This window comes from Dermacentor variabilis, chromosome 11 (genome assembly GCF_050947875.1).
Source record: "Dermacentor variabilis isolate Ectoservices chromosome 11, ASM5094787v1, whole genome shotgun sequence".
NCBI classification, from domain to species: Eukaryota; Metazoa; Arthropoda; class Arachnida; order Ixodida; family Ixodidae; genus Dermacentor; species Dermacentor variabilis.
In genome coordinates, this window is record NC_134578.1 from 39754120 (window position 1) to 39766976 (window position 12857).

The following is a 12857-nucleotide window of genomic DNA, read 5'->3' on the forward strand; positions in this document are numbered from 1 at the left end:
TGCCACAGCGTGGACAAAAAAGGTCTCAGCAGCAAACATCGTATGGTCGCAACTGCGTCTAGTAGACCACCAGCTAAGGAGTCCCAGGCGTATAACGATAAACCATGCCATCAACTGTGTCAGAGCTTGTCCGCTTACGGCGAAACTGCCACTTTTCTTCTCAACTCGTTCGCAGAGGGCGAGACGCTGGAAGACTTCGGCAAGGCGTTACACCTGATGCGCTCCGACCTGGAGCACCTTCGCAGCGTCTTTATGGCCGTCGAAAGCGGAGACATCAGCCTGTTGCGTTCGCTCGGCATCCGTGACTCGGAGCTGGCAGACGTCAAGTTTTTCCTCGACAAGCTGGTCGCCACGGGATTCATGGATTAGTGACAACCCTCTGACGCAACTTACCGTTCTGCCCAAATTACCTGTCTGATCCTGTGCGGCAAATCGAGCTCCCCGCCCCCTTCTCTGAACCCTCCACTTCACCCTTCCATCCTTCCTATCGCTTCGTTTTATTAGTTTGCGGGTCTGTTATGTTATGCTGATGCCATCCTGCTGCGGCAGCGCATCCAGAGAGAGATCTGCGCACGATGCTTCTCTCTCTCTTGCTCGGTCGTCCCCATTCGAATGGGTGAACAAAATGGCATTGTTGACTGTGTTTGTGACGAGAAATGGTGTGATGTGCGTAGCCGGGTATAAAGGAAGTGGTGAATAGCGTCCGGTATGACAACCCGAAATTGCTGTGCAGTGATGATATTGTCAGCAAAAGTTGAAGAAGCGAACACGTTGCGTTGACGCCTTCCAAACCCCAGCCTGCTAGCTACATAGACTTACTCTTTCGTGTTCAGTTTTTTCCTAGCTGTTCCTAACATCATGGACACTCAGGAACTTGTCAATCTGTCAACACTGTCATAAGCTTTCTTTCGTTATTTTTTTGGAGTGAGACACCTAAAGCAGGAACTAAAGGACAACCAGAGAATGTGCAAGGCTGTTCAAAAGTTTTTGATTTGTTGGCCATTCAAAGGAAGCTTGTAAAGTGCGGGCGAAAAGGTTGCTGAAGGTTCTCCGACACCATTGCCCATGAGGACAGGTGTCCACTTATTAGTAACACAAAAGAAGCAGCTGCTTTACATGTATAAAATAAACGCTGAACTGCTTACGTATACATATACTGGTCTCTTTCATATACTTGCTCCTCTTCGATTCATTTACGGGAAATGGCGATGCGGATAGAAACCTGAAATGTGTGCGACAAAGCAGAAAAGAACTGCTCTCAAAGCTCTTCATTATTTAAAAGCAAGTGTGATTGTAATGCTTTGTTTTGACGCAGTCATCTTCCAGTACTGGGTGCAATGCGACTACGTGAGGCTGCCTTCCATGCTGCCTCAAGGGTTGCTTTTAGGTCGTGAAAGACAACAGGAAACGGTGCAAAAGATCAAAAATTCGCTGTCCCTATAACCTTGGTGTTTTGACATGAGGAAATAGCTTTGAGTCACCAGTATACAATCACTGTCCTCTTAACGCACTGCCAAGCTTACGGCATAAATTTTGGCCACTCATCACAGGCCCCTTTTTCATGAATAGAGGACGTCATGTCATACTGCAGATATTTCTGAAATAATGACAAGAATTTTTGATGTACCGGCATAAATCTCTCGCTAAGAAATGAAAAAAAAAACTTTATGTCGTTGCATAACGCTTTCCGTTGCGTATCCCAACTTATGGCCTGAAGCCAAGATGCTTAGTTTAAAGGCGATGGTGTGATCACTCTGTCCTTAACGGAACATGTCGCCTGATAATTTTATCGTGACCTCGTCAGCTTAGTTAAGCAGAAAAATATATCTAGGCACAATTTCAGCTAAGTGATAAAGCCATGATATGTGGTGTTGCTACTGTTATTTAGTGAAACAGTTGCTAGTTGCGTTAAGACTGGCCGTCTATAATAAGGGCTTACTAGGATGCTAACTCACCACCTGACTGCAATTAGCTGCATTTCTCTGACGAATGATACTGTTGAGTTTCAAGCATGGCGCTGAAATAATAACAGCGCAAACCCATCAGTACAACGGTACATAGAAGACCCTGAGAAAAACAATAAAATATTTGGTTGATATCGGCAAATTATGTTCAAGCTTTGAAAATAAGGGTCACAGGTTTAGACTTACATTCATAGTTTTAAGCTGTAATGATTGTGATCATAATGTACACTATTCTTGGACACTTGAACACCCTGCAGTCTCCGCTTTGATAAGAAAGACAACAATTTTTGCAGGAAGTGATGTAACACAGTCCTGCGAGAAATCCCACAGACTCCGCTTAAGGAATCTTTAAAAACTTTTAAAATGTGCAAAGCCGATCAAAATTTTGCCGGCAGTTGCCATTTATTCTGCAGTGAGAAATATTTTACAATATTCTGAAGATGACGTGATATGTTTTTGTTGCAGAATGTTTGGTTAAGAGAAAAGTAAAAACGTTTGCTAGGAAGGCAGTAGCTTGTTTTCTTATTCATATATTTGTGTCCACTGGAAAGAAAAAACTATGCGCCGAATACAGAATCAGGATTTTCCACTGTTGTTAACCCCTCCAATTTTTTCAGAGCAGTCCGATAATGTGTACCAGACGTGTATCCAGAAATTATCGCTTTTCTGCAATCTAACCACCCTTAGCATACACTACAATTAGTATACACTACAGTTGTAGTAAAACTACAACTTGTACACCGCAAAGCAACTGAAAACAAAAACTGCGAAAGATGAAATTTTAGCCTTAGGGGAAATACCTTACGCGCTGGAACAGTAAGGGAACAAGAATTTGATAGGATACAAACTAATCACATTTGAACGTATATTAGTAAATGTCGTGGAAGACAAATATATAAGGCTAAACAGTGCCGATTCAGTGCTTTAGAATATAGCAGGAATGACTCGTAGGATTATTACAATAAATTTTCAAACGCTTGAAAATACAAAATTTGTTCTTCCTAATCCACGAAATCATGAAATATCTTTAAACATTTCACTTCCGATGTCCGGTGAACGCTGTTCTACTTCCTGTATTACACAATGAAACACAACGCCATGTAAATTTATCGGATTGCAGAAGTAAAATGGTAACGTTTTCTTTACGTACGTGAGATTACGGGCTCAAGCACCCAAATCAGTAAACGTAGAGGTGAAATGCAATTATTTTTCCAACTTTAACATAAGGAATTGCGTGGGAAAACAGAGCGTATTCACTACATAAATTACTAATTACTGATCAGCTGCAATAACCTTAATCAAGTGCTTCAGGGTTCTCAGCTGGCGCTAAGTCTGTATATTTTTGTACAGCAAATGACAAATCCACCTATAAACGTTATTCATCGAAACGTTGCATTCTGCTGCTATGTGATACTGTGTATGGTGCAAGTACAGTTCTATCAGAGAGGTTATTTATGAGCACTTGTTAATGTTTAGATGACTAAGAAGCTTGTCAAGCATCGGGTGATAAATGAAAGATGTGTGGACATATTCCAACGCATATTTTCCTAAATATTCTTTGTTAGCTGAACAACAGTGCGCTTATGACGGTATAGCAACGGTAAATGGATAAATACGTATCTACAAAGCGATGTTGATGAAACCAATCTTTGAGTAAAATTTACCAGTAATATGTGCTTGAAAGAACGTTGTTCCTTCAATCCTACACTATTTCTGAATTTAGTTTTTTGCGAAACAACACACAATATATCTTCTAGAACTGGTTTCTAATGAATGCTTTGCATTGAAAGGTACTTATTTCAATGTGCTCCTTCATTTGGTCATTACATATAGTCATTTTGTGCCACAAAAATGTGCATTAAGTGTATCTGACGTTGTATCCGGAGGCATGGACATTTACGTTCTTTACTAATTTAACACATATTGTTAACTAAGACATATTATTACAAAAATGCCAAAATTATTGCTTTCACATTGTCGCCCAGTATTTTTGTTTTCCGAATCCATGCGCTGCGATCTTACAAGACGTAGCCATCTCACCAGATTCCCTTTCAGACATTTCTCCTGAAAAGAAGGACAATCAACCCAACAACACTTTCAAGATTTGCGTAGTCTTTCAGAAATCAGGTTTATTTTATGATAAAAAAATACTCGAGCATTGAACATTATGAATACGTTCGGTGTGATTATACGCCCTTTTCGAACAACTTGCTATCTCACATTCAGTGTAACATAAACCGATGCAGAGGCAAATCATGGCGTAGCTTTCTTAATTAGCAGTGGGCATTCTCAGTGAATTTAACAATGAGTTAGCAGTGTTGCTTGCGCTGGGGGCGAGCAAAAGTAACAACGCTTGGCGCTCAATGAACTATGGCTAGCAAACCGAAAACACGACGTCAATCTGCTATTTTCGCGTATAATTATTACACTATAGAAACAATGTAGACTTCTTTAGAATATATTCGTTGCCGTTGTCATGGCAACCGCTTTCATTCAAGCAAATGTGCTAACTTTGAATTCCTAAAGCTCAGTAGTAAAGACATATAGCACGTTTAGGGTCAGATTTGCGTAGCAGTTTGTAGAGTGTGTCTTGTACAGAGCCATATGATGGAGACCGGTTAACCTGATGAACAGTGCATATTCGCGCTGGAAAAGCTTACAGCCGGAGCCAGTTTATAACACATATTCTGTTTTATATCAAATATATTTATCGATGTTTTTGTTACGAATACATTGAAAAATAGGATAGGAATACCTAGCGAGAAAGTGCCGAGTGGAATAAAACAAGAGAATGTCATATGATAAGTGGTTTAAGCTTGCAGGGCAACAAAAAGAGAGATTAAATGTCACATGACGAACAGTTACATTTTTTCAAATTTAAGCACCGGGAACCTAGGGCTTAGTATATCCGGCTCGTTTAAGAAATTCTCTCTTCAGGTGAAATATGTTTCTGAAATGTAATAGACAAAGAAAAGAAGCGTTCTCTTTTTTTAACTCTGTCGCCTCTAAGCTGTACCCTTAGAAACCAACTAGGTCTCCAAGACTTCTTATTTGCCGTCTACAATACAGTTAGAGTTTGTCAGAGCTACGCTATCACTTTGATTTCAAGGATGCGGCATGCCACTCACCCTTAGTTATTGCACTCCTAGTAGTAACAAGTGTAGTTTAGCCCCCTTGGTCTACGCTGCTAACCTACTCTGTATTGCTGGCCTCGCCGCCTCACTACGCCACTGTCGCGGACAATCACTCTCGCCCAATCAGGAGGGGACGAAAATGGCGTCGCTATGCGAACGCACGAAAATGGCGACGCCAACCCCTTTGGTGTTCGTGTGTGTGTGTACTCTGTGTGTGTTGTCGTTTTCGGTTTCGTCTGCTGCTCCCATTCCCCCATGCTTCCGGATATGACGTCACCGCCTGCGGAAGTACATTTCCAGTTAGCATGTTGCAAAAAAAAAGGAATTAGGAATTAGAGGAAGCCGTTTTGTCGGTGGCTTTGAGATTGGCCATCTGTAAGTGCTAAGTGTGTACTTTGCAGATAGCTGTTCATTCCGGTTGCAGTTCTCTGTCGTCTGTAAATAGACTGTGCGTTACATTGCGTTGGCTTTGCCGCTAGACCAGAGCACCCTGAACGTAGCTACCATAATTCCAAATTCTCAATGTATTTCAAGTAGAACTAAGAAAAACGAATCGTTAACCTTTAAGACCAAACGAGATGGTTAGATATAGATCATGACCTTGTTTGAATAATGGCATGGGCTGCTCAGCGATAATAGACAGTAATGGCTGTTTCCTTATATTTGTATACTCTCCCTCAGTAAATGCCATTATTGTGCTTCTTTAGCGTGTACTTTAATAGTCATTGTTCGTGACTTCTAAAACTTTACACGCTTAAAACACCGTAAACAAGTGAACGTAGATTTTGTTTACTTACAAACACAACATAGTTGCCACCACTCATACTGCGGTGAAATGAGCAACATTTGCGTTGTGCCAATAGCTTTTCTGAGGGGTCATTTCAACAAAATAAATTGCCAATCTACGCCAGCCAGGCTTTGGTCCTCCTTTCGGTACTCGAACGCAGTTGTTGTTAACTAGTTCACGGATTTAGGTTTTGCTGAAAATGTATAGTTCACAAACACATACATTTGAAAATGTCTGTTTTCTTGTGCATTGAGAGTGCATTCACAAATAAATAAAGATATCATTACCTCTTATTAGCAAAATTTGCTCTAATGTTACTCCGAATCAGCCGCCAACTGTCAGAATGAGAACATTGCAAGTTACCTGTATTCGTGGTAATCCCGGCTATTTTCAGTGTGATCATTGATTTGTTCACGGTGTGCTACTTGATGCAATTATGTATTTTTGTCAAAACATCATGTGCTCTGTAGTGTTCTGACCGAGTTAAAAAAATCGACGGATAATCAAACGCAACCTGCGCCGATTAAGTAGCATGCTCGAACGCTGTAAGAAATTTCTGTGGTATCGCGTGGTGTGGGCAGGAGTATGTAGTAGTATGTAGCAGTATACATGCTTGTGTATTTTTGTTTACGAGAACAATGTCATCAAACATTTCTTTGACTTCAAAAACGTGATGACCGGGTAAATAACGGAAATAAAGTGTCTCATCATGTGTTGATTGGCTTGCTTATTGACTTCTTTGTACTTCAAACATGACGGTGTATTGGATTATGTCGGCTATATAGTTCCATCATTTACGTGATTCAGGTAGAAAGAGGCTAATTGATGCAAGTGATCTGTACAAAAAGTTCAAGATCAGCATTCTGTGGACTGTCCATAGAGAGGTAAAAAACTGCCAATGAGAGTCTCTAGATCACAATATAAAGAAACTTTGAAGTGATAAGCCTACAGACATTCCGCAGATATTTGTAGAGCGAAATGTTATAAAAAAGGGTCTCTAAAAATACCCAGCTGTAAGTCTAAAGAGTATCTATAAACGGTTTTGAAATAGACATTTTTCAACAATTATTTATAAAACAATCTTGCGAAAAGTCTATAGAATGTCTCCAGGATTTAGTTCAACGAACTGCTTATGTAAAGTGAAATGTCTTTACAGGTAAACGTTTAAATACGTTCTGTGAACTGTCTGAAATGTTTTCAAGGGTATGGTACTTTTGTGCCCTGAAATATGCAGCCTACTCAAATAGAAAGTCAAGTGGTCCAAATAACGTCGTGGTTACTATGATAAAAATTCACAGTTCCGCTCGAAAGGCCAAGCACCGATTGAGATAGCAAATTAGTAGGTAGCTGTATGAAGTAAGGATAGTAGTTTTATTGGCCGCACAAACTTTAAAACATTCGCTTACTCACTAAATTAATAATGATGGAATGCGCAAGCGCGACTCAACGCGGACGTAAAAAGAAACAGACACACAGAGACAACGCTGTCTTTGTGCGTCTCCGTCTTTCTACGTTCTTGTTCAGTCGCACTTTTATATTCTATCATGCATTTAAACCAACTAGCCCGTCAATATGTTTTGACTAAGTTAACAGGCATGGGGACACGCGCGTACATGTAAACATAAACACATCTGGCTGGATGAGCGCGGAAACTGACTGTCAGAATGCTGGATTGAGGAATCGCGGTAGCAAATCGACCTTCGTGTATCTCACGCTTCGACGTGAACGAAATGTCGGAAGCACAGCCATGTGAGGCTACCGAAACTACGCGCGCTCTGCAAACGTCACAGATCGCTTTGAAGATGAGGCCCGCGCGGGCGCGCACTTTGGCCGCCTCGCAGATTGCTTTCATGGCACATGAGCGCCGGAAACGCACCCCTACGGCGTCCACGAAAGCCGTCTACAACGGTGTCCGCCATTCGCGTGCCCAGCACCATATTCACGCCGCGGATGGCTCCATTCTGTACGGAGTGGCTGGCGAGGAGGACATCGAGGCACCCTAGCAGCTGCCGAAGAAGAACGCCCCCTCCCCCCGTCCCTCTCCTGAACCCCCTGCCTCGCGCACGACAGGAGAGGGCACGCTTCAGGACAGTTGAGTTGAGTTGAGTTGAGTTGTTGTAGGCTACTGGTGGGATTAGCCTTGCAGTAGCTGCCGGCAATTGCTCCACCGTAGCGACACTTAAAATAAATAAATCACATAATCAGACACAGACCTCCCAATTACAAATGGTCACTCCTCAGTTCACCATGTGGGAGCCAAATCCGTGTCCTGTAGGTAATTTAACAGAAGGCGAGAGACCTTCTTCCTACACAATCGGTTCCCGCGCGGGAAAACAATGTCCTGAAGAGAACTGTGAGGAAGTCCTGTGTTCTTGAGGGACCCGAATAACACCCTCCTTTCCGCGTTATACACAATACAGCACATTAGGTAATGTTCTATGTCACCGTACACACCACACGTTGAACATAATGGTGATTTCAGGCCAGAGTTCCTCGCTCGCGCCCGTGGGAGTGAACCACATTCGCCGGCATACCCTCGTACGCTTTCACTCGCGCATACAGCATACCGCGTGCGACAACGATTTGATCCCCCCTTGGACTTTATACAGAACTTCACGGTGACGGCGACGGCGACGCTGACAGAAAGAAATGCTCCTTGAGTGTCTATATATAATTGCTGTCGCAATAATAGTGCTTGCCATTGCAGGCCGCATTCGCTAATGATAGGTTCTCTCTCCCTAACCACCTTAGCCCTTTGGTGCAAGACTGTGGCGTTTCAACTTTTTCGAAAATTTAGGTCATGATCGCGACCGTAAATTTGTAATAAGAGAAGCTCGAGACCTGCCCAGAATTTTGTATCAGTTTCATGACTTGTCCTGTTGTACATGGCAGATATGTCGATGACGTTATTCCTGTGACAAGAAGCTCCGAAAAAAGAAGCCGCTATTATGTTCATAGTTTTGGGCGCTGTGCGCTAACCCGTATTTCAAGCTGGTAGCGCACTACAGACCCATCACTTCTGGACAGGGCACCCGGGAGTTTGATCGTTACGTTCACGGTTTATTCAAGTGGGATGACTTATATGGCCATTTGTACTAAATTATTAAGTCAGTAATTGGTAAATAATGGTATGTTAAAGTTTTCTGATTCGCTGAAAGCCGTGTAATGTGCTCGCTCGATACTTTCCTGTCACGGTTCTTTCGCGACAGACCTTTTTCCGCATCACGTGACCCAAATGAACATAAAGACTGCCCTCACACTCGTGTTTTTCATGGACAAATACTGAAGAACTTAAAATGTATTTACCTGCTACTAAAACACAATATTAGACAACCTGCATCGCAGTGTTAGCCATTGATAGCTTGAACTTGCTTCATGTTGTTGTTAATACTTATCACGCAAAATAATAGGTAAATACAGCACATAGAGAAAAAAAAACTATCATCTGTCGTCTCTTCAAAAGCGAAAGTAGAAAAAGAAAGAGTGAAGAGAGAGGTGAACAACATAGGGAAAGTGGAAGGCCCAAAACAACACATCGCATCGCACTCAGAGTAGGAGCACTAAATACGAAAGTTTAGACCTTGGTTAAAGGTACGAATCATCCCCTCAATATGGTTAGAATGAATTACAACCAGAAACGAGGCACTAAACATGCTGTGCACGTAACCTTGCGCATTTTGATCGCGCTTCTCAGCCGCAGCACATTAAATCGCTGCGGCTAAGTAAACTGCTTGGCAGAATTATCCCACTTTCATGTATAATTTCGAAATGAATGTTGGTCATTCGAAGCCACCAACGTACGGTTTCCAAACGAGTCCAAGTAAGCAGATGAACCCTCGTTCAGCTTCCCGCAGTTTATTTGGCGCAGAGGGCATCGCACGTCGCTTCGACGACGTTAGCGATCATGCCTCGCGCTCGACTGGGTGCTCCAAAGGCGCAGATATTGATTGCGTGGTGAACACATCCCCACTTCAATTGACATCGTCAGCGAAGAGACCACCTGCGACCGCTTCATTTATCGGGTTAGTTTCCCTGGGTCCGACAGAACGCCTGAGCTCAATTATTGAACTGTCACGCAGTGCCTTCGCTACGAAATTGTACAACGCCGATTGCGGGGGCTTTAAAGAACACTGACATAAAGCTTTCTTGAGTCCCGTTATAATTATTTATTTTTGCTTGCGTTTTTAGGCAACTGTCGACCACATAATTGCGGTAGGAAGCCTTATTTTTGCGAGAGTGTCGCAACTATTTATTTACACAAACTGTTATATCGCCCGTTCGAACTGCGTACCGACGACAGCGCGGTTTCGGATGTTGAAGAGGAGACTCATCACGCCATCGAAAATAGAGGTGGTCATGGTATGGTCTCAAAAAGAACTCAAGAGCATGGCAGTCAGCCTCGTGGGGTGCTCCTAGGTTATATTACCACCGTGTCGTGGAAAGCTGCCAGCACTGGCCCTTCACTTGGCCCTACCAGACGAACAGGTCAGTAAATACGTTCCACTTACTCAACGAAGGTTAGGTTGAACAATACTGAGAACAATGCAACAGTCAGTACAAGTTCAACAGAAAGAAAGTAGGCGCTGAAGCTTATTCGTTTCACTTGGGCTCCACTTAAGAAGTTTGCACGTACGTTGCAATAACTGAGCGAGGCCTATGTGCAACAAGTTTGAGAGTCTCCGAGAGTCTCCAAAGGGTGACAATGACCGGCGCTTGATGGGGACTATAATAGTGCGCAAGTAGTTTTCTTTTTCAACTATTTATATTTTTCAGAATATATTGGCGGTATAAATGCAACAATTCTCCATGACTGCCGTGCACACCTCGTACACGGCAAAGTTGCCCTGCTGTGCTTTAAAAGCTCTATAGACTTCGAGTTTCAGTAATGTAATGTCTATTAAATAACCTCACTAGAACGCTTAAAGCCGCAAGCACCAAGTTTAGACAAATCCACGAAGTAATTATCGTTACCAGGGTACCCACATGATCGGGGCAGCAGAGTTCACTGCAATAATCTTCATTGAGAACATTGAGGTGCAACTAACACAGCCTCGCTTTTCGACTATCTTCGCGGACTGGGAGGGCGGTGATTTCTGAGCTTCACTTTAAGTATGAAGATAAGTGAGTCCAGAAAAAGCTGATTTAATCTTAGGAGGATGGAAGTTCTGGCTAATGTGGGATCAATTTAAGTTCATGACCTCTTTGAAAACCACAATTTTCTCATATAAGGAATTTGCGTCTTGATACTGCCTAGCGACAGGAAAGTTCTGATCATCATGATTGGATATTGAAGAAATCAGGGAATGACGCTTTTTTCATAACTTACATCTGATTAGAGGATCAGACTACACTCCTATTTTAATTACCCGCAAGTTCTACTTTGTAACTCAATCATTTCTGCAAATATCGTCCATTTAGCTAAACCTATGGGCAACGAGATAAAGATATTCCACTTTAACAGTGGGGCTTATGGGAAAGGAGAGTAACACTTAAGCAATAGTAACGTTAATCGACAGGAATAGAGAGACGCAGATTAACGAGCAAACATGAACACCGAGTATTCTAGCTAAGATTAGAAGACAAGAAAATGGACATGGGTGGGTCTTGTAATGATTACGGTAGATAGCCGGTGGACCATTTATTGATTTGTGGATTTTAATGGCGCAAGGGCTAGTTCTGGCCATGGAACCATTAGAGTTACATAATTGGTGCCAAGAGATGGGAAGCACAGTCGAGGACGGCAGAAAATCAGATGAGGTGACGAAATGAGGAAATTTGCAGGCGCCAGTTGGGATCACCTAGCGTGAGACGGTGCTAAGTGGAGATCTGAAGCACTAAAGCGCCAAACAGACGACATATGAAGAGACACGGACGAGCGCTCGTCTGTGTTTCTTCTTGTGTCATCTGTTTGGCGCTTTATAACTTCAGTAACATGCACCAACTAGCCCAACAAAATGTTCTAAGTGGAGATCGCTGGGAGAGGCCTTCGAACTGCAGTGAACATTTCTATAGATAGCCTGATTATAATGGTGATGATGATGATAACGATGATTATGACGACAGCAACAGTGGCAAGATGCTCCACCAAAAGGAGAGCCGACGCTCAAGAATATTCGTTCCGCACAGTTCCACTAAGGAAAATAATTTGGCGATAATGTTCCATATACTTAGTAGGATCTATGCTTAGCGACATTAAGAACGTAGGTTTGCCACCGGCTAATTCATATTGTCACGTGGTGGTGACGTTGAAGAATACAGCAGCAATACTGTGAAAGACAAAACTAACTTTTATTGGGCGAACCTGTGCCCACAAAAACAGGCTACACTTATAGCGCAATGATAGCGGCGAACACGGTCGGCGATCGTCGAAAATCTGATCAGTGGGTCAAGCGCATCGGCTTTTATACAGCAGTCATTGAATGTTCCAGGCTAATCGTTGGGACCCGCATGCCTTCTACAAAGTTCTACACGATTCGCGTCAAGCGATGAAATCAGATAACAGAAGTTTCGGCGACAACAGACAGCAGATAGAAGCATCGATAACTTTCCAGAAACTTCGGATACATGCAGGCGCGTCCCGCGCTGTACGATAACATTTGTTAGGCGGTAAAACGCGTCGCCCGATAAAGATAAGTACACGTGGCAATATTCAACTGAAGGGAACAGGCGTGTTTTCAAGGCATGCGGTGGGCAAGTGCGTTGCTGCGATTGTAACATTAATAAGCGGTGCCACTGCAACTGCTCCTAACGTCCACTGCTTGTATCAGCTAGTTTGTAACTCCCACTTGAGGTATCGGATTGCGCCTAACAGATACGGACGGACAATAAATAGGGCAACACCAACACGAACTTGAAAATTCTTTTTCATATCCGAGAATCGGTGCTAAATATGGCCAATTGTCACTGCATAAGTCATTTTAGACGTCACTTGAGAAGTGACTGTCGAGCAAGTTGGTCTTGCATTCCAACTAC

At 42.7% G+C, this 12857-nt stretch overlaps 1 protein-coding gene across 1 annotated transcript in view; it reads left to right on the forward strand.

The window, feature by feature from the left end:
- The window catches only part of LOC142564304 (IDLSRF-like peptide), a 149024-nt gene extending 142421 nt beyond the window's left edge, over nt 1-6603 (forward strand). Inside the window, exon 4 of the mRNA XM_075675255.1 lies at nt 176-6603. Within this exon, the coding sequence (XP_075531370.1) occupies nt 176-369 (194 nt within the window). The 3' untranslated portion in view covers nt 370-6603. The remainder of the gene's footprint in view (nt 1-175) is intronic.
- Nucleotides 6604-12857: the final 6254 nt, after the last annotated feature.